Below are 22,092 nucleotides of genomic sequence, written 5' to 3' on the forward strand. Positions count from 1 at the left end.
AAAGGGTGGGGGGTGTTCTCTTGATGTGGTTAGTCTGTCATTGACCTTGTTTGGGTACAGCAGGAGTTGAATTAGAAAATGAAAACATGTTTCATCTTGGGCATATTTCATCCCATTTTTTACTTTCTTTAGGAAAAAATCATTTTCTTTCCCCCGAGTGGAGTCAGGTCTCCAGATCTGGTACTCAGTTTCCCTTCATTCTATCATACCTTCCTCCGCAGACAGTCATCTGGCCGCCTACGTTGCAATTCCTGACCACTCTGGGACTAGGCCCGGCCCAGTAGCTCAGACTGAATAACATGGGCTTGTTGAGCGGTTGTGATGAGACCATCAAAGGGAAAGGACGGGGGCTTTTGAGAGCAGAGCTATCTGGATCATTTATAATTGGCCGCCATTATGAACACTCTCAATGAGAGAATTCTGTCTGGCAAATGCTGTTGCATAAAGGTAATTGAGGTTGGTTGGTTTGTTGTTGTTGTTGTTTTGTTGTTTAGTTTTAGTTTTGGTGTTCTAACGGAGAGGGAAGTAATACAGTGACTAAAAATGCATCAAGTTATAATTTAGAGACAAACATTTTGAGACTTAAAATTCTAGACAGTGACAACCTTAGACAGCTGTCTCTGCACACACAGCTCTCCATCATCTCCCTGTTTTAGTCAGTATTCCAGATGCGATACTTGGGCCTTCTGGAAGGGGTGAGTGTTGCTCAGAATTTCACCTCCCTTCCTCCCCTTAACATTTTTGTGCTGGACCATACTGAACTATGACTATACGAACATGCTTGTTCTTATGGGGCGTGCTTCCTTTATTCCTTCTTTCTTTTTTGCATCTTTGATTTTAAATTATATTATTGCCTATCCCTGGCCGCTATCGTTGCAATAAAAATGGTTTGATGGGGATGGGGGGGTGGGGGGTACTATTTTAGACCAGACGCAGACAGTTGAAGGATTTTCTAGCCTAACACAGTGTTTTAAAATGTACTTTCCTTCAAGTTCCACTCGTGGTCTTCTCCAGTTTGGCTGGAGCACCTGGAACTAATTTTAGGGTTGCCTGGCTAAGCAGCACACTGGTATTTGAAGTTTGCGTCCTCCCCTAGACTCAAGCCCATTTCACCACCTCTGAAGGTGAGTGCAGGCTGATATTAATTAACAGTGAGTTGATTCACTGGCATCTTCCAGTCATTAGAGTAAATATTTGGCTTAAAATAGCCTCTCCCCCCACCTCAGACATCCAACTTTTTGCCTATTCCCTTACTTCGCCACGGTTGACTCACCAGTCCTTGCATGGTGTATGTGGCCCCCGAACAGAGTTGGATTCTAAAAGGGAAGTGAAATACTCTTTAACATCTGCAGGCGAGACTGCTTGAACAGCAGGCCAGCCTCCAGTATGACTACATTGTTTTTCTGTCCATTGTGGCGCTGACTCAGCATCAGTTAATAAACCCTCTCGAGAAGGCTGGATTTCTCTTGTTTAATTATCATCTTGGAGCTTTCTGAGAACTCTTAGGAATTGGTCTTTCAGTTTTATACCCTTAGCACATCTGCCGATTAAAAGTCCTGTTTCCTCTTGGTGCTAGCGTCCCCTCTGGCGTAACATGCAATAACAGTCGCGGGGCAGTCAAGCAGGGAGTGTGTGTTACTTATGTCCCCTAGTGGGAATGTAATTGTTCTGTGCTACAGAGATTGTAGAAGGGCTTTAGACACAAAAAGCATTTCCTGGCAAATAATCTTTGCCTCCCACCTACCCACCCCCACCTCCCCCAAAAATTCTAGAAAAGTTTCCTGAAAGAGAGAAAAGATATGTTAAAGATAAACACATAGTTTGATGATTGAGTTGGGCTTTTGTTTTGCTTTGTTTCTTCCTGTAAACAAATACTCAAATGTCCACTTCATTGTATGACTAAGTTGGTATCATTGAGTTGGGACTGGGTGTGTGTGTATGTGGGTGTGTGTGTGTTGGGACGTGGGTGTGTATGCACACGTGTACTTAAAATGTTAGAAAAGACATTGCAGCCTAAGGTTGAAGGAGAGATGATTTCAAAAACAACCACCTATGTGAGGCAAGCAGGAAAAGTGGGAGACTTGTGTTTCAGTGATCTAAACAGTAATTGTAATGGGGTGCTTGCTATAAATGGACCCTTTGCATCATTGTTTCTCTGAATTAGAGGATTCCTTGCTGAAGGCACAAGACCATTGAAGGAAGTAAAGCATCTGGTTTGTTTTGTAATGAGAAGCAGGAATGCAAGGTCCACGCTCTTAATAATAAACAAACAGGACATTGTATGCCATCATCACAGGATGTCCTTCCTTCAACAGAGGACTGACTGGGGCTGGAGGAAAAGCCGGACAGGGCGTAGAAAGAGCCCCACTAATTACTGCCTCTGTCTGCCCTCCACTTGCAGTGATCAGTTCAACATTCTCTTTAACTGTGAAACGATTAATGCCCTACACTTGGCTTACACGCGCTCCTCAGAAGTCTGGTTGTGGGTTTGGGGAGGAGAGCAAAAGCAAAAAAAATTTAATCTGTAATCTTATAGCTTTTCCCTATTTCCCTATTTACTAAATGGTTGAAAGAGGGAAGTTAGTTCTGCCGAATGTGAATGTATTTCAGTTAGCAGGAGAAATGGAAGCTGACAAGTTTTGGCGGGGGCGGGGGAGGGGGGGGGAGAAATGTGCACTTCACCGGCCAGAGCTGGAGGACTAGACAGCTACATTTTATTACATCACATGCAAAAATAATTTCGCATGCTCTTTTCAGGTAAATATTCTTTAAAGTGTGGATTTGAGCCCAGGAACTACAGCATTTTTAGGTAATTTTTAGGTTTCCCTTAATTTAAGGAATGTGCGCCCCCTTAGAAAGCCTCGGCAAGAAGGAGGGCGGGCTGAGTATTTAGAATACAATACAGCCCGAGTAAACGTTGAGGTTAAGCGCTTTCAAAGGGAAGTAAGAAGATTCCAAGTAAATGTTGAAATTCACACGCGAAGAGAGGAAGCTCCGGGCGGCTCGCGATCCGGGGGAAAGCCCTGGGCCGAGCTCCGCGCGGCTCCGGCGAGTTCAGGTATGGCCACGCCCCCCTTCAGCAGCTGGTGGGAGTGAATCAGACGAATGGGAAATCTGCTGCAGGGTGGGGAAAAGAGCCTCCGGTCTGGTTAACACTGACTGAAAGTGCTGCAGTGACACTCAGCCCTCCAGTGCTGCGGAGAGGCAGAGCAGTGCGCGGCACCTGTCCGCGGCGGAGAGCCGGGACGCGGGCGCCGGGGCGGCCGTACAAAAGCAGGGATCGCCGAGGTGCGCGTCAGTGCTCAGCCCGCCAGGGGACGCGGAGGAAATGTGGACTCTGTAGAGATGAGCGACACTTCTCTCCGATGTTGGATATTTGCTTGGAGAAACGTGTGGGTACGACCTTGGTAAGGAACTTGAGCTTGTTTTTCATTCTGAAATTGATCAGAAATTGTTGTTGTTGTTGTTGTCGTCGTCGTCGTCGTAGCTATTGTTGTTAGCGTAGACGCAGTAGAAACCAGAACTGCTTCTGCTTTAGGGCTCTTAGAACTGTCAAACATTTATAAGACTTTTTCCTTATGAATCATTAACCCTTTCAGTTCTAGGCATAATTGTCAATTCATTGAAATTTCAGTAGTGGCTCCTGTCCACCCCCGCCGAAGTAGCTACTCCGGGTTGGCTTTATTTTTAAACTTTGCTATATTTTCACATTTATTTGGCATCATGACTGTCCATGTGGGAACTGAATAAAAATAAGCAAGTTTGCTTAAGTCGTAACAGAGGAAAGACAACTTCGCATCTGACTTCTTCTCAAAAGAGCATCATGTTTAGGGAAGAAATTGAAGAATGTAAAAGCCACCTTGAAGAACTTCCGCAGAGTGCTGTGTTTACATTCTAAGGAGGACACGTTCTTACATGGAAATGATACTCAAGTCCCTACTTTTTTTTTTTTTTTTAAATCAAACCTTGTGTGTATGGGAAAACATCCCAGAAGTTGTTTACCTCTTTTTCTCTCTGGAAAGCACTTTTCCTGAGTGCAAGGGGGGATTTGCGGGAATATCCTTATCAGTTTACAAGTGGAAGCAGTGCTTGTCCTCGTAGCCTTCTATATTTGTTATAAGTTTAGTTACAGTAAACTGAAGCACATCAGTGACTTCTGGGAATTCGTACACTTTCAGACTTAAATGGAAAGTGCTATTTGTAGCTGAGGGCTCCTGAAGGAATTCTCTCCAGGGAATGCTATTGAACAGTCTTTATGCTTTGTTTTTGCTTTTCCAAAATTTGGCGTGAGATGCCCACCAGTCAGAGGAAACTGCCAGGAGTTTTCCCCCTTCGCCCATTTTTCCTCCTCTTTTTCCTGTGCTCCAAATCGTTTCTGAAAAGCTGCAGCTCAGTGATGCTGGCAGGATGCAACCCTTTCAGTCTCCCGTGTGAGAGGATGAAAGGGAGCGCGCAGCAGAGGGGGGGGGGGCGGCGAGTTGTTTTGAAAGTTTTGCGTTGGGAGCTGGTGGGAAAGTTCAGTCTTCCCCATTTGGAAAAGGCCGGCTGGGTTCCGCTCCTGCCCCACACGCGCTTTCCATTTTTAGCTTCATTCAGAGGCAGACAGAGCTCCTTCCTCTTCCTCCCCTTGTTTGTGACACTTTTCTGAGGCAGCTTTTCCACAGCGCTGAGGGTCTGGCGGCCATGACCCCAGGCGTTCTGGGACATAGGACTGAGCGCCCGCAGCATTTTTCTGCTGTGAGAGGTAAAGCGGGATTGTTTGGAGGTGTTTCTTTCCTTTTTTTACCCCACCCTTCCCCAATGAGGTTGCCACAGTCTTTCTTTTTTAAAAAACTAAGTAAGAGTAGCATTTTAAAACCTCGCTTCTTCAAGGCAGTCTTCTTTATATGTCTTTTTGGCTCTTACTCAATTGTACCAAGCACTCTTGCATCTGCTTTTAAAGTCCTCAGACTACTGTATTAGTCATAGCCTCTCACGGGGAGCCGCAGGGCAATGGGGATTAAAGGCCTTTCCCTTCCCTTCCAGGCTGCCCCGAAGTGTAGCTCCAGTGCTGTGAGGTTTCAAGGGTTGACCTACGGGACCATGAAAATGGACATGGAGGACGCAGATATGACTCTCTGGACAGAGGCTGAGTTTGAAGAGAAGTGTACATACATTGTGAACGACCACCCCTGGGACTGTGGGGCCGACGGAGGGACTTCGGTTCAGGCAGAGGCGTCTCTACCAAGGAATCTGCTTTTCAAATATGCCACGAACAGCAAAGAGGTAAGCCTCTGGTTTATTGCTGAAGAAGATTGGCACCTGACGCCAAATCTCCCTCCTTGCCCTTGTGGCCTCGTATATCCACGAGAGTCTGTAAGTATCAATAATTAATCCATCACTTAATTCCCTTCTTTCATTGCTTTCTCTTTCCCAAAGTCTGTCGTGCTCATTTCCTACAGCTCTTAACTGCTCCATACTAATTAGTAAACAGTTCAGTCTTTTGGTGAGTTGGCACATCTTGGAAAAGCTGAATTGCAGAACGGAGGTGGGCGAAATTGGCAATGACCTTCGAGAAAGCCCCTGTCCACCCCAGACTCCCTGACTCCTTCCGATTGTACAGTAGCTTCTGAGGAAGAAAACTTTTTCTTAGGGGGGAAAAAAAAAGTTTCTCATGTTTCTTTTGTCTTCTTTTGGTCATGAGATGGCTTTATTCTTTTTAATGAGCCAGCTTTATTAGCTGGGTTTCTAAAATTATTCTCAAAACCTTGACGTGTTTATGAATTGAAGTGATGGCATAGACCAAGAAGAAGTTCATGTAAAAGTGTCCACTGTCGGGATGACTTCAGAGCTAACCACTGTGTTTATCTGCGGCAACTCTTTGCTCTGGCTGGGTTGGCAGGCCGATTCTCACTGGCCTCTGAAGTGGGTACACCCTTTGTTGTTTCAAAGGGGCTGGAAACCCAAACTTGGAATGAGCAAAGGATTTGTGTTTACCCTTTCATATAACGATTATAGCGAGGCGTGATGTTTAGCTGTGAAATAACTTGCAGAACCACCTCTTGTTTTGAGAATTCGGCTACCGCTGTTGTTCTTACTAGTCCACAAACTGAGCTGAGTTGAGGGAATCCACCCCTCAACAGACCACCACCACTACTACCATAGGTTACAGTCACATCCGTCACTCTCTTCAGAAAGAACTGATTCCTGACTATAGGAATCCATAATTTGATACTGGGACAATTCATTAGAGCCATGTCAGATCACTTTCCTCCTTCCCCAAGCAACAGTGTCTGAAGGAGTCAGGGAGGCTGTTTGGGAAATACTTTGTCTCTTTCCTGTTTGTGTCTGAGTTCAGTGTTTTTGATGAGGGGGAGACACAGCTGTCTAAAATTAAATAGAGCAACTCTGCTTTGAGTTTCATTAAAGCTTAACCTTTTATTTTCCTGCTGGAAGAATGGAGGCAGATTTTTTTTTTTTAAAGCAAAATTCAAATTGCAGTTGTACAAGAATGTTACCAAAAATTTAACCCCCAGAGGTCAGCTTTAATTATACCTCTTTCTGAAAGTAACCCCCTTCTCAATAGAAAGTCTCATAAGATATGGCCCATGGAATCAATGTAGGATTTGTTTGGCTATTTAAGGTTTGGCTGTGGTTTTAAAAGGTGTAGTGTGTTTTTTCCCATATCACATTTGACCAAATATTGGTCCGTTCCCAGGGTTCATTTTTGTGCCGTGTGGCCCTGTCCTGCCCATTGTTTTGAAATAAAGGCCTCTATTCTGTGGGTCATCTTTGGCTTTTAATTCTGTAACGTTCTTATCGTCAGTTCAGCTCTCAGCTTGTTTTTCAATTTCCATCATTCTGCTTAAAATCATAGCTAAATAAAGAAATGCCCTCAGATCATTCGTCCAAGGTTCAGAAAGGTAGTCACTTACCCAGGAGGTATAGTGAGAAGCCTGAGCGAGGACTAGGAGCAAAGTTCTCTGACTTCCCCAGCCACTGCTTGATTATGCTACACTGGCCCCTCTTGGTGTCACTGTGGTTTTATTTATCGTCCTTACATCTTTCAGACCGATCCTTTATTAAGCTTCTTTGGTTTTTTTTTTTTTTTTTTTTTTTTTTTNAACTTCCTATTTCAGTATGTTCATGCAGTATCTGTATCCTTAAAGAGGGTCTTTCAAAAGTCACCTAATGAGGGATCAGGGCTCTCCTGTTCTGTTTTCCCACATCAGTTCCTACTCGTAACAAGAACGAGGAAACCAACTTGAATGTAATACTGTCTTACATTTAGTCTGGAATTTGTGCCTGTTTTTCTATTTCTTTCTTCCTTCTTGCACTTTGGGAAAGGACAGTTTCTTTAAGGTGGTGAAAGAGGCCTGGGGAATTGAGCCATTGAGGGTGTGCTACCTGCAAACCAGTTCTAGAACAGAAACCTTCAGGATTGATGAAATGTTTACATTATCATTATTCAGTTAGTTCTTTCAGTCCCACCAGCCATGGAAAGAAGGGAAAAAAAAGCTTTCTATGTGGGGTTTTTATCTCACTGATTTATCTTGCCCTTCTTTACATGTTTTCATTTAAATAGCAGAAGATGTTACATTATGTACTGTTGTGCTGACATACTGGGGGATTTTTTTTTTAACAAAACCATTTTTCATTATGAATTTGTGCTATGTGTCAGCACCTTTTTTTTTTCTTTGGGTTTAAAAACAAAACATACAAACCATATTTCTGATCTTGCCCCTCATTTTTAGATTTGGTTTAGAATCATTCTGCACCTTTAATGAGGCTGTTCTTACTTCCTATTTCCAGAACTCAAACCAAATATAGACCTACTATTCAAAACGTTTAGAACTTTTTTTAACTGAGGGGTTATTCTTTTAGGGGGATTTTCCCCTTGTCCTCCTGAAATAATCTTTTGTGAATACTTGAATATGGCAAGATCAATTTAAACATTTATATTAGAAGCAGTAGACGGTATTGAGTTTGCCTGTATTCAAGAGGCGCGGTGGCTCTGAGTCTGACCTCCCAGAGTCATGCGGTGATAAACATCAGGCCAATGATGGGGACTCACTGAATGTCTATTTTGATTGAAGTCCATTATTAACTCAAGCCATCTGTAAAAAGTATCTCTCCATAACGTGCAATTCCCTCTTCTTCATACTGCCTTTTATTTGTGAGACAATGTACCATGTTTCCTTTAATATAAAGATAATTATGGAGGAAATCGTTCAAAAACATCTCCCATCTATCCCACCCCCTTTTTATAAAAAAATGAAGCAAGCTGAAGTCATAGTCCATTACAGAGTTCTAGTTATCTTAATGCAAATATCCTTGTCTTCAAAATAGAATTTTAATCGAATAAATCATTTTTATGGGGGGCAGATCTGGGGAGGAGGAGAGATAGCTAGTGATTTAAATCATCTTAATGTAATTTGGGGAGATGATTCTCCTACCACATTTAAACCTGAATAAGGTTTCTGCTTAAAGCCCACTGCTATGAGTGTGTATTTGTATATTCCTTAAAGGAGAAATTGCTTCATAAAAAAAAAAAAGTTTATATTCTCCTTGATATCAGACTTTGAGTCAGCAACCCCCATCCTAAGTTGTGAAATCTTCATTTTGTATAATGAAAAACAAGCCCCCCGCCCCCCCCCCTTTTTTTTTGTCTGGAAGCCTCAGACATCAGGGCGTATCCTGTAACTGAGGTCACTGACAGAGACAGATCTGACCAAGTGGTGGAGGGGCTGGCCCTCAACAGAATGCACAGTATGGAAGAGCTTGGCGGGAGGCAAGAGAGGGGTCAAGGAAGTATAGGATCCAGCGTCTTGTCCCTGATAGGTTAGTGGGAGGCACACAGCAGCCCGCCCCTAGTAGTAATTCTTTAGGACCCTGGTCAGTTCCTGTGAAGTTTCCTACTTGAGCTAGGTGAACACATTCTTAATTAGTCTTTTTAGCACTGTGATTCAAGGCACACACCAGGTTCCTCGGTCTCATGTGCTTGTCCCAAGGATAGAATGTTGTTGGCTAAGATTCACATCTGGATCTTTCTAGGGCCAGAGGGAAAATATGACTAGGTCTTCCGCTTCCCATTAGAAACGACCTTGGTTCCTATTCCCCCTCCACAGTTACCTAGCCAAGTACTGTAATCTTAAAATTGCAACTTGTATGTCCTTTTTGAATAATGTCTCAAACACAGATTTGAGATGAAGGTATTTATCCTGTGTTAAAGTGCTAAACTGGGAATGGTTATAGATGGGGCATATAAGCTATACAGTTCCTTCCAAGCTTGAAATTCTATGGTTTTGTATCTCTGTTTATCCACTTTTGTGAGTTTATATGTTCCCTATAGCTCTGTGTATAATAGGAACTTAAAATAATAGGGTTCTGTCCCACTTAGAAAGTTAATCTAATATTGAAGGCTCCTTGGCTCTTTTTTTAATGACAAAATTTTCACAGACCTCTCTTCTACCACAGACACTCCTCTTTTTAATTGTTCTCCTTCCCTGCTTGCTTAAGCTTGTATTAATTTTGCATTTGTAAAGTTATAAATGACAAGTACTGTCTTATAGTATCCTAGTGACTTTCTTATACTTGTACTCAAATAGGTGCTAGGTGGCTATGTCTTCTGAAAATTCTTTTGTGGGAACAAGATTCTATCAAAGTTTTTTGGCCATAAGAAAATTGTGTGTCTTTACTTAGTATAAGATTGATAGATGAGAACTAAGAGACCCAGTGGTTTAAAAAAGAGCAATTCAGAAGAAAAAACCTGACCTCAATATAATGCTACTTGTTGGTAGTCAAGCTCTGACTCCCAAGACACTGTCTGCAAGAGACTATAATTTAAATCAAAGTTGATGAACCAGTTGAGTACCTTTCTTTAAATTACTGCTTTAAAGTGGATATGTTGAAAATATCAACTGCTAATTATTGGCTCACCAACAAATGACATTATTTGTTTTTCCTGTTTGTCATTTTAATATTATGGAATAATCACTCAAATGTGAATGCCAAATGATTTGTGTGCCATAGAAGTCAATTCCATGAATTTTTCAAATTAATTAGGTTCAATAATATAGCATAAATCATGAGCCTCTGAAGAAGTAAGTCTACTTCAGCTTCAGTACGTATTTTTATCTCAAGACTGTTCTGAGGTACTCCTGTCCCTAGTCGTTTTACTGCCAACAAATACCAATAATGATGAACTGTATTGAAAGGGCACATAGATGTAAATGAAGGCAGAGGAGGAGGATGAAATGAACATCTGCTTTTTTCAGCTCTCTGCCAGAAATTCATAAAGTACCAAAAATAACACTTTAGCTCACAACCTTGTTTCAACTTGTGTTAGGTGTAGGAAATTTTCTTTTCTTTCTCTCTCTCTCCTTCCTTCCTTTCCTTTCCTTTCCTTTCCTTTCTTTCCTTTCTTCCTTTATCCTGTCTTTTCAGTCCGGGTACACTCCATTGAGCCTTGTATACTGAATACTAAATTGTTTAAAAAAAAAAAAAAATCATTGACTGATAAGAAATGTACATGAGAAAGATTGGACTTTACAACCATGTAGATGTGCTTATTCCACATCCATTTAAACAGGTTTAAATTCTTTATTGAGATTTATTGAGGTATCCGTTTACATCACAACCAAAATCTGATAGATAGTCAACTGTGAACATTTACTGATACATATATTGGGACCTACCATGGCAGGTACACAGGGGCCACCGGGCTTAGTAAAACCTGGAAATAAATACTCTTTTTTCCCTCCCCTCTCAGTCCATTTCAGTAAGATACTCAGTAAGTAAGAAGTATTCAGTTTGGGAGAAGAAAAAAATAAAAATGGAAAAGTGGCTGAATAAAAACCAAAACAAAACTAACTTCAAAATGTTGCAGAGGACTACTTACAGAGTTCTTTTGAATAGTGATAAATTGCTTCCTGATTCGTGGTTGTTGATTTTTTTTCACTCCCTTAAAGAAATTTACAATCAAGGAGGAATTGGCATAGTTAACATGTTTCTTTAGTAAGGCTCTGGTGTGATAGATCCAGTCTGAGAAGTCATTTCCTCAGATCTTAGAACCCACAGCTCTCCTTGGTATAAATTCCATTTCAAAGGATGACTTTTGACTACTGTTGAGTAGAAGATGCTAGAGGAGAACAAAGTTACTTGAAAAATCTTTCTTCCATTAAAGAGAGCTTATAAGCTATGAAAAAAAAAAACCCTCATCTGGAATGAAAAAAACATATAATGTGTTTTGCTTCTGGTTCCTTAGGTCTTTGTGGAACAACCAAAGAGCATTATTTTGGTTTTTGAGGTTAAAACTATTTTATTCCCCTCAAGCATGCTGTGTTTATGGTTTGAGGGAGAAGGAGAAACAAGAAACTAGGAGCAGGCTGAAGTAGTTTACTCTTGACTGTCTAATTCTGCAATATCTGATTCTAAAATCACGTAAAACAGAGTGGTTACCTTCTCTGTTCTTCTAGCATGAAAAGTAATAATAAAAATACAGGACCTTTAGTCACCAGACAGTAATCCATTAGACGATTTTAATGCTTGGTTGGGTATTTGCTTATGATCCAGGAGTTTGAAGGATGTCCTCCCCCTAAGATGAAGCTTGTTGTTAAAATTATGTAGGCACCATTGATATCTGCTCTCCATATCATAATTTTGTCATTGTTGATTGTACTACCACTAGACCATTCAATAAAAAACTTAGTTAATATTTTACAATTGAAGTAGTTATCTCATATTTTACCCCCTATAGGTTACTGGAGTAGTGAGTAAAGAATACATACCAAAGGGAACACGTTTTGGACCTCTAATAGGTGAAATCTACACCAATGATACTGTTCCTAAGAACGCCAACAGGAAATATTTTTGGCGGGTAAGTAGAGAAAATTTTTCAGACTCTTTAAGAATTAAGGGAAAAAATGGAGCTAGAATTGCTGGGTCACTTCCTTTCTCAATCTGTACTAGGGCTCACCACAACATTTGGGGGCCCTGTGGGCATAGAGCATTGTAAGCAAATGTGATTGAAACTGGCTAAATGTCTGGCTCTAGAAAAGCAGCCTTTAGGTGATTAGGGATGGAGATATGGACTGTTATGTGAATCTTAATTTTTGCAATTCATTAGAGCTTTGTGATGAAAGGAAACAGTTTGCTGCTTGCTTCAAGGGTAGGTTCATTTGCATTTCTTTGCAAGGAAGTAGTAATGAGTCACCGAGCCTTAGATTTCACCCCTTCTTGATTTCTTGCTGAGTTAACTTTAATTGAATGGAAGAGTAATCGTAAATGAATTAGCTTGAAAATAAATGCTGTTAAGGAAGGAGGAGTGGAAGATGCCACTAGGGGAATGGAGGTGACTGGGACTAGTCGTGTATCTATCTGCACATAAAACTATTAGATGTGACAGTATGTACATTACTCCCATAGCATAAGGCAAATGCTTACAATCATGGGAGAGCATAAAGGTCTGGCCGATACAATTTCCTTTGGAATATCAAGATTAGAAAGGACCTCAAAGATGAACTAATTAGATGGAGTTTTTGAGTAAAAGACCCTGAATTGGAAGGGACAGAGAAAAAAAAAAAAATTGGACTGCTTTCTATCTTCCCATAGACCTCTAGGATATATCCAGTTTTCTTAATTAGAAAATAAGAATATGCTTATTAAATTTAAAAGTAAGTTTTTATACATACTTGGATAAAGTGAGCCTGATTACTAGGGAACCATTGTGTGAATTATTTTAAGAAACAGCTGCATGGTAGCAACAAAAACTGGATTATGTTTATTTTGGCCAGTATTTACCGAGGATGCCTATGTTTTGGACAAATGTCGTTTTAAAAAGCTTGTATTTGGGGATCATTCAGAAGCTGTTCCATAGAAACAGGATTTTTTTTTTTAATTCAAGAAGTTTTGTGTTTTTAGAAATTTATTTTAATATTTTCCAAACAAGAGAGATGCTAAGAATTGTTCACTTAAGTAATGTGTGCTCACGGTTTTTATTTATTTAATAATTACACCTGCTTGGGGCACCTGGGTGGCTCAGTCGGTTGAGGGACTGACTCTTGATTTCAGTTCAGGTCCTGATCTCACAGTTTGAGAGATTGAGCCCCACATCTGGCTCTGCACATAACAGCGGGGAGCCTGCTTCGGATTCTCTCTCTCCCTGTCTTTCTGCCCCTTCCCCGCTCATTCGCAAGCACCAACCCGTGCTATCTCTCTCTCTCAAAATAAACTTTTTAAAAATCTTAAAATAAATAATTACACATGCTCAAAACATATTTACTTCATGACTTCTAGGGCAAAACGTCAGTGAGTGCATTTTTGCCTTTCTTGCCAATATAGTCTTCTCAGAAATGAGCCACAGAAGTGTGTAATTCTTGGAGTCAGAGGTCTGAATTAACACATTCCAGCATAAGACTTAATGATGCATGGTCATTTTTTAAAAAGGCAAGAAATACCTAAGAACCTCCTATCTCTGTCCCAGTTCTCTGGTTCATTAAAGACTCACTATAAGCAACTGAAATGCTTTCCTTGGGAGGATTTATTTGAATCAATCTTTCACATACAAAGGATATTGTAGGAGAAAACTCCCCACGTATTGTTAAAAGCATCCTGATTTTGCTGGCAGGAATATGAACATCTGTTGTAAGGAAAGAAAAACTTGAATGCAAATTACACAGGCAAAAAGAGTAGGGATGTTCAAGTTGAGAAACCAGTGACATTTCTTGTAACTGTCCTATGAGTCAGCACATTTTTAATCTTCCTGATAATATATGACAATTTAGTGAGGTAAGAGAGAGCAGTGTACATTTGACGTATGCATTATTTTCGTGTGTGTATGTATGACTTCATGGCATTGACATTCCTGTGTTTTAAATGGGGATACAGTAAATTGTAGTCCATGGAAGGCTGACTGGAATCTCATACCCGTAGCTTTAGAAAGCAGTCTCCGCCCAGCGAAGAGTGCAGAGCGATGGAACCCCATGTTCCTGGAAGTTTGCACATCAGAGTAAACAAACTTGAAAACCCCTCTTGATAGCAGAATTCACCCAGCCTTGTTCCATTTTCTCTTAACAAAACACACCGCAAAAGCTCTCACAAGCTGCTTTGATGAAGCCACATGTATTTCCCCCTTCACAATTTACAGGAAGTTACTCTTAAAAGAAAGTGATTCTGGTGTTTACTGCCCGTGTTAAAGGGACAGAGTTCCTTTTTGTTTCTGATAACGTTTGAGTGAAATACAGAAACGATTTATAGACTGTCATAGTCAGTATGTAACTAGGAACAAAGCAATAACCTGCTGTCCGGTTAGAGCAAAATTTCTGCTATGAACAGTGCCCTACTACGTGAAGACTACAAGTTGCAGATAACCAGGTATTGATTATAGATGTATAAGGAAATTTCTTAAGTCTGAGGGAAAAGTGGTCCATCTTAAAAAGAGGGAGAGAGAGAGAGAGAGAAACTTTCTGTGGAAGGAAAAGGAGCTTGTTTATAAAGTAGTTTCAGCAAGAGTGCAGGTTTTAATTTTTCCTCTCCTTACCTCTGCCTTTTTATCAAGTAGCCTGAGTACATCTGTTAACCAGAAGTAGTAGTGCTGTGGGGGCAAACTTTGAATTCTTTATTATGCTTTGCCTTTAAAGAACAACGTAGCTTCTTCCTGTTCTTTTTTGAAAAACGTGTGCCTATGGCCCTGTGAGTGGTGTTTTAGCCAACCACCTGTCCGATAAGAGGGTTCCCTCTAACCCTCCTTTGGCTTGAAAGAAAAGCGCAAGGCCGAACATGTTTATCAAGAGGAAAAGTGACTTCTCAGTAGACTGTCAAATTCTGGCTTCTGTCCCGGTGCTCACTTTGTGATGGCAGGTGAAGTTCACCTTTGCCCCACCCAGTGTTTCCACAAAAAGGCAAGGTTCCAAGTATTCATATGAACAAGTGTTACTTCTGGACTTGGAGGCTTGGGGGTGGAGGATGTTTGCATAGTTTAAGCCTTGGGCGGGGGTGTAGGAAACGGCAAGTACAGAGGCCATAGAAAAAGCTGAGAGACTCAGTTTGACGTATTCAGTTGACTTGGTCTTCTACCCAGTGACTCAAAGCATTAAAAGTCAGCATAATCGGAACTAAAGTTAGTAGCATCGCCCATTTGCCACTCACGGCTGTAGCAAAAGTAATACTCTCTGGTGGTTTGGTCCGCCTTAGGCGGCTCCTTAAATGAAATGTTGTGTTTCATTCTTCTGTTGTTTTTCCCCATACATGAAAAGACGATAAAACTGAAATGGAAAAGGTAACTGACAAAGTGTGCCTTACCTGTTTCCGCCCTTACTTCTGCTGATTCAAGACTACTCTGGCTAAACCAATTTCGTTCTTTTTTTCTAACTAGGCAACAGGGAATGAGAAAGCACACTCCGTACTTGGTGTGTTTATTCTTCGAGGTGCCGGGGAAGCTTTCCATTGCTTTGGGGCTGACTTTCTTTTACACGTCTGTCTTTTAATTTGGACAGATCTATTCCAGAGGGGAGCTTCACCACTTCATCGATGGCTTCAATGAGGAGAAAAGCAACTGGATGCGCTATGTGAATCCGGCACACTCTGCCTGGGAGCAAAATCTGGCTGCGTGTCAGAACGGGATGAACATCTACTTCTACACCATTAAGCCCATCCCTGCCAACCAGGAGCTTCTTGTGTGGTATTGTCGGGACTTTGCAGAAAGGCTTCACTACCCTTATCCTGGAGAGCTGACAATGATGAATCTCAGTAAGTGGATTATAGAAAAAATAAAGTAAAATAAAAAATGCCAGTAATGTCTGTTCTGCCCCTATGAGCTAATGACATGTTGTTTAATTATATGGCTTCATTTGTTAGGCCAAGTAGGTGGCTTAAACAAGGGACTAGAAAAAGGGGGAAAAAATTAAGTCCCTATTCCCCATTATGAAACTCGACCATGTAAAATGTTAAAAGCTATTTTGAGTGTTGAATTCAGAAAGTTACAGGAAGAAATATATATCCAATTCTAATCCTTCTAAAAAGGGGGCAGTAGGTGTATAAAAGGGATTGGTCCTGACATGCCTAGTATTTAAGGTATAGCTCTTGTTTGTGGTGATTTGTTGGTGCTTAAAATGTGTGTTGAAATATTGTAGAGATGCACATTTGGTTATCAATTCATGGTCTGATGTAGAACATTCAGGATTTTCTAGAAAAACTACAGCTAGAATTTTAAAAATATTCTTCTAAATGGATAACTCTAAAGATTTTATATCAATCTTCCTTCCTTATGGCAGAAACCTACTCCTATTTATCTAATCTCCTGATCAGTATTACAGTAGTCCCCTATCACTTTACTTTTAAATTTAAAAAAATCTTTTTAAATTTATTTTAAAGTTTATTTATTTATTTTAAGAAAGAGAAAAAGCACAAGTGGGGGAGGGGCAGAGAGAGACTCTTAAGCAGGCTCCACATTGTCAGTACAGACCCCCCCGACTGGGGGCTCCAGCCCACAAACTATGAGATCATTACCTGAGCCAGATGTTCAGCCATCTAAGACACTCAGGTGCCCCATCACTTTATTTTTTATTTTTTTTAGAAAAAGAAAAAAGATAAGATGACCTTTCGAACCTGAAAACATGTATCACTTAAAGGAAGGTGATTCTTCCCCCCCATCACTTTATTTTAACAAATTCTCAGTTCCTTAGGTTTATAAGCTTTTACTTTTTTATTTGTTAAATGTCCTAACCTCTCTAGAAAGGACTACCTCATTTTAGTCATCCTCTAGTGATCTCTAGGAATAGTTTAAGAATTACCATAAAACTCGAATGTGTTGTAATTATGGTTATATGTTCTCAGATTGCTAAGGAGGTTTTTAACATTAAATCCTTCTGGTTTAAAATGTTGGCATCTAAATTCTGAAATCTTTGTAACCATTTTGATATTTTTCAAACTTATGGAAGAGTTACAAGAATAGTACGAAGAATTCCCCCACTATGCCAACTATTGATAATGAGGTCTCACTTGCTTTATCTGAAGGCTGAATTGCTTTCGTTCACATTTTCACCTTTGAAACATTTGGAATGAATGTTAATTTTAACATAAATTAGAACTTTAACTTCAGGACCAATTAACAAACCAATTACCTATCCTAGTCAGGTATAAGCCAACTCTATAGCTATTTGGTGCTCATTCCACACTGTCTAATTTACTTGATCTCCGTAGGATCTCAATAGTGTGTTTATAGTTTTCTGAAAAGGTGAGGCTGTAAAAACTTACCAACCTCCCTCATAGGATTAATCACCTTTTAGGTTTGCATTCGTGGTCCTCTCTTTCACACACACACACACACACACACACACACACACACACACACACACAATCATTGCACCCTTGAGCTTCAGGAAGAAGTCTTAAAATAATTGGAAAAGCTGGCCTACAACCTGAGCAGGACGGGGTGAATCCGGTCCTGACCAAAGATGTCCGTTCTTTTCCCTCATGTCTCTTCAGAGCTCCCAAGAGCCTGTCGAATGTGCGGAGCATCCAGGAGCCATTCAGCCGTTTGGGCGTCTGCACATGCCAGGCCCACTGCTCAGGGCCTGGTGGTAAAAGACAACTTCTATTCTAGCAGATCCTCTCACTAGAGAAGATGTGAGGAAGGTGTGTTGCTTCCTCTTGACTTTCTCAGTGTGGCAGTTCACTTCATCTTGACAGTCTCCTTATACTCCTTGAGCTTAATCATTCAGGGATTTGGAGAAAGGCCTTGGTGGGTTTTTTTTTTTTCCTAAAACTAACTCCATTTGAAGTGATCCACCCCAGTGACTGCCCCAACCATGAAGAAGCTTTCTCACATACATTCTTCACCCTGTGTGGTTTCAAAGGCCCTGTGTTTTTATTCCCTGACACAGTATTTAAAATTCAAGTGCTTAGGGGCGCCTGGGTGGCTTAGTCAGTTAAGCGTCCGACTTTCGCTTAGGTCATGATCTCGCGGTTCGTGGGTTCGAGCCCCGCGTCGGGCTCTGTGCTGACTGCCGGCTCAGAGCCTGGAGCCTGTTTCAGTCTGTGACTCCCTCTCTCTGACCCTCCCCTGTTCACGCTGTCTCTCTCTCTCTCTCCTAGAAATAAATAAAAAACATTAAAAAAATTTAAAAAAATTAAAAAAAAATTTAAAATTCAAGTGCTTAACTCTTTGTGTACAGAGCAACTTGCATGTATACTGTGAAATGACACTTTGGTTCCCACAAATATCCTTTTATGCCTGTGGAGAATTTTTTCTAAATGGAGATTTAACATTTTCAGGTACCCTTTCCTTGTCCAGTATTCATAGTCAAGAATGAGCATGAACAATAACCAGTCACATTAAGCCAAGACTCCTGCTGCTGATTGTGAAACCAGTTGTCCTAGGTGTGGTAGCTGATGATTGAGCCTCTGATCAGGAAAATTTCCACTGTTTCATCAGGCCTAATGGGTAGATTGTGTCTTCAGATGAGTTGTGTTGGGTTTCCATGCTTCAAGCACAATAGAGGTCTGTGCCAGAATCTCCATGAGGACTTTAAATGGCAGTGATGGTTCCATTGGTAGATTTTGAGAAGAGATTCGAATTAAAATGGAAGAACAATAAGTAGCCAGGAATCACAAATTGGCATTTTAAAAACAAAACAAAAAACAAAAGGAGTAAAAACTATTAAATTTAACTCTTAACCCCTCCCAAGTTTTTTGGTATTTTTTTTCCTATGTATCTAACCAACCCATCTAGAAAACAGTTGACCAAATTATAGACTTCTAAATGTTAATCTGCTTTCTCAGTTTCAGTTGAAAACAGACTTTGTTTTGCCTACTGCAGAACTTCTAGGTTCTTTCTTGTAGTCTTGGGGGTTCTTATTATAGATCGAAAATGTGAGTCGGCATAATTAAGCCATTCAGAGCCTTCAGAAGCAGTTCACTCTTGAAATGACTCCGTCCGCCTACAGCCATTTAAGATTTAAGAACAAAAACAGATCTTGATTTTCTTCTTCATGTTAACTCAAGCTGCTGCTGAGTGGGAGAGTTAGAAATGACACCAGCTCTACTGATTACTCAGCTGCTGAAGGATGATTTTTTAAAATGTACCTTCACATAGATAGACTCCATGACTTCCACCTTAGAACATCTTAGGGGCCTAACATTTCCCTCTGGATATTGTTTATAATAAGATACAAATTGACTTCTATGAAAGCAGACATCTACTGTGGATTTACTATATGCCCAGCCCTGTGCTAATAAGTACTTTGCATAGAATATTATGAATTCTGATTTTCCTATTATTTGGCCCAATCTTTAGCTCTGTTTGCACTTTAATAACTGAATTATGGGGACACCTAGTGAGAACACCTGACAGAATATAGGAGGGACAGTGCTACTGATGGACTGGACTCCTGCTTCTTGCTTACGGTTTTAATCTGTTGAATTTTAGAAACAAGAGAGTATTGAAGCCACTGGAAACATGAGACTCTGGTATAATTTGCCACATAAAAATGGCAGAAACTTAGGACGGTGAAGTTTCTGTATGTTCATTTTATTAGGATGACACCTTTTTTTTTTTTTTATGTGGGTCTACGTGGTGCCTCCAAACTGTTCTTTTTCACCTCCATAAATTCCTTCCTGTGGCTGTGAGATGCCTTGCCTATCAGTTTTCCAACTGCGTTGTCTCTCTTCCTTTACCATTTCAGCTTTAAAAAACAAAAGTGACAATTTGAACTTCCTGCCTGCTGGGCCTCACTGAAAGACTGATATTGGCCCGATAAGGGGTTATTTATTTTGGTTTAGTGGCTTCAGAAATCCCTCTCCCTCAACAAGCTTTCCATCACTGCCCCCATCAGCATCTTCCCTGATAGTGTCCTGGCTGTGTTTATTCTGGGGCTGCTGGCTCACCCGGGAGTAACTGATAACAGCGAGCAAGAGATAACATTCTCCGAGGGCCTCTCAAACTGGAATCGAATCCCTCAAGTCTGTCAGCCCAGAGAATAGATTTGAAGAGTTCAGAATCTGGACTTCCACACAGTTCATTTCTAGACCTATCAGATATCAGGCCTGGAGTGCTTTCTCAGTAAAATCAAACGGAAACTTTTTTTTTAAGACGACGAATGATACTTTTACAGAGGCTTCAGCATGGTCCCCCACACCTGTCCTCTTCCAAGGCTGAGGCCAAGAGCCCCCCCTGCCTCCCGAGGCATCAGCACACACGGGAGGGCTTATGGCTTCAACACACTCCTACTCATGGGGCAACTGTTCAGTTGGAATGATCGCCCCCCCTGATAACCTGAGCTCCAGCGAAGTAGAGTTGTTTTACTTTTGATTTCTAGGGAAGGCTGAGCGGGGAGTTTTTGGTGTTCCCTGTTCTGACTGGTGTTTTCCCAAAGGCATCGTTTGTTCTGTGTGTTCAGAGAGGCAGGGCTAGCGATGGCCCGGAGAGTCTGGAACTGCCCTCTTTGCTGCTGTTCCTAAATAGTGTATTCACCGAGTAATAATATAGAATAAATGCTTTCATCTTAGCTGCCTGTTTTCTTTGGTGCTCTAAGTAATTGAACTGGCTCGGGAAGTGCCTGTTGTGGTTTGGCAGAGAGGAGTATGTCACGCCTTGTGATTCCAGGGGACGGCATTGCTGGGAGCCTGGTTAGACCAGACAGAGCCTTGGTGCCATTCCTGTGCTGTCAGCAAATCGGAGGGGAAGGGGTGGCATCCACATTGCTAATCTGGCTAGTTGGCACAGGCAGTTTGAACAGGGTTTTATCAAATTCGTATTAAACAAGAATCGAGGTGAAAACTGATGACTGCTTGTTACTTGAAATGAGTCTTAATCTTTCACATCTAGTTTGCAGGGTGTGCTGATTTCCTTTCCGTATACTGTGAACATCAGAATGACTTTTATTAGTCTCTGACACCCCCACCCCAGGATTTTTCCACCCCATTTTAATGGAAGCTCTCCTATTCTAGCTTGAACAGCACTTTGCCATCATACGGTTTTTGCTAGTAGAAACAGAAAAATCCAGACGGTGCTCTTCATTTGAGATGCTGCCACTGTCCCCATTCTGCTGAGAAGGAAACCGAGGGGTGTGTTTAAGCAAGTGCCCCCGAGCCCTCTAGAATGAGAGGGCGTTGAGAAGCCAGGTGTCTCTTGCTTGTGGCCTGCTGGCACTCAAGTTTTCTCCAGGAGAGCGCAGCTTTGGAAGTTTCACTTAAGTTCTGTATAACCCTCTGAGTAACCATCCATTCTTGATTTCAGCACAAACACAGGGCCATCCAAAGCAGCCCAGCACCGAGAAAAATGAACTATGCCCCAGGACTGTCCCAAAGAGAGAGTACAGCGTGAAGGAAATCCTGAAACTGGACTCCAACCCCTCCAAAGGAAAGGACTGCTACCGCTCCAACATTTCACCCCACGCCCCAGAAAAGGACACGGACGACTTCCGAAAACACGGGAGCCCCGAAATGCCCTTCTACCCTCGGGTCGTTTACCCGCTCCGGGCCCCTCTGCCGGAGAACTTTCTGAAAGCCTATGGGATGGAGAGGCCAACCTACATCACTCACTCCCCCATCCCGTCCTCCACGACCCCGAGCCCCTCGGCGAGAAGCAGCCCAGACCAAAGCCTCAAAAGCTGCAGCCCGCACAGCAGCCCGGGGAACACAGTGTCTCCCCTGGCGCCCTGCCCTCCAGAACACCGGGACTCCTATGCCTACTTGAACGCCCCCTACGGCCCCGAAGGCTTGGGCTCTTATCCCGGGTACGCGCCGGCCCCGCACCTGCCCCCGGCCTTCATCCCCTCCTACAACGCCCACTACCCCAAGTTCCTTCTGCCCCCCTACGGCGTGAATTGCAACGGCCTGGGCGCCATGGGCAACATGGGCGGTGTGGGCAACCTGGGCCTCTTCCCCCGGCTGTACCCCGTCTACAGCAGCCTCCTGGGGGGCGGCGGCCTGCCGCACCCCCTGCTCAGCCCGGCCTCCCTGCCCAGCTCGCTGCCCTCGGATGGAGCCCGCAGGCCGCTGCAGCCCGACCACGCACGCGAGGTGCTCGTCCCGGCGCCGCACAGTGCCTTCTCCCTCCCCGGGGCGGCTGCCAGCATGAAGGACCGGGCGAGCAGCCCCACCAGCGGGTCGCCC

General features: G+C 42.1%; 1 protein-coding gene across 1 annotated transcript in view; it reads left to right on the forward strand.

Annotated features, from left to right (window-relative positions):
* The first annotated feature begins 3,179 nt into the window (after positions 1-3,179).
* Positions 3,180-22,092, forward strand: part of PRDM1 (PR/SET domain 1) — a 23,203-nt gene continuing 4,290 nt past the window's right edge. Inside the window, exons 1-5 of the mRNA XM_077780025.1 lie at positions 3,180-3,407; positions 5,026-5,265; positions 11,738-11,857; positions 15,474-15,726; positions 21,215-22,091. Of these exons, the coding sequence (XP_077636151.1) occupies positions 3,366-3,407; positions 5,026-5,265; positions 11,738-11,857; positions 15,474-15,726; positions 21,215-22,091 (1,532 nt within the window). The 5' untranslated portion in view covers positions 3,180-3,365. The remainder of the gene's footprint in view (positions 3,408-5,025; positions 5,266-11,737; positions 11,858-15,473; positions 15,727-21,214; position 22,092) is intronic.

This window comes from Crocuta crocuta, unplaced genomic scaffold (assembly GCF_008692635.1).
Source record: "Crocuta crocuta isolate KB4526 unplaced genomic scaffold, BGI_CrCroc_1.0 scaffold147, whole genome shotgun sequence".
Classification (NCBI taxonomy): Eukaryota; Metazoa; Chordata; class Mammalia; order Carnivora; family Hyaenidae; genus Crocuta; species Crocuta crocuta.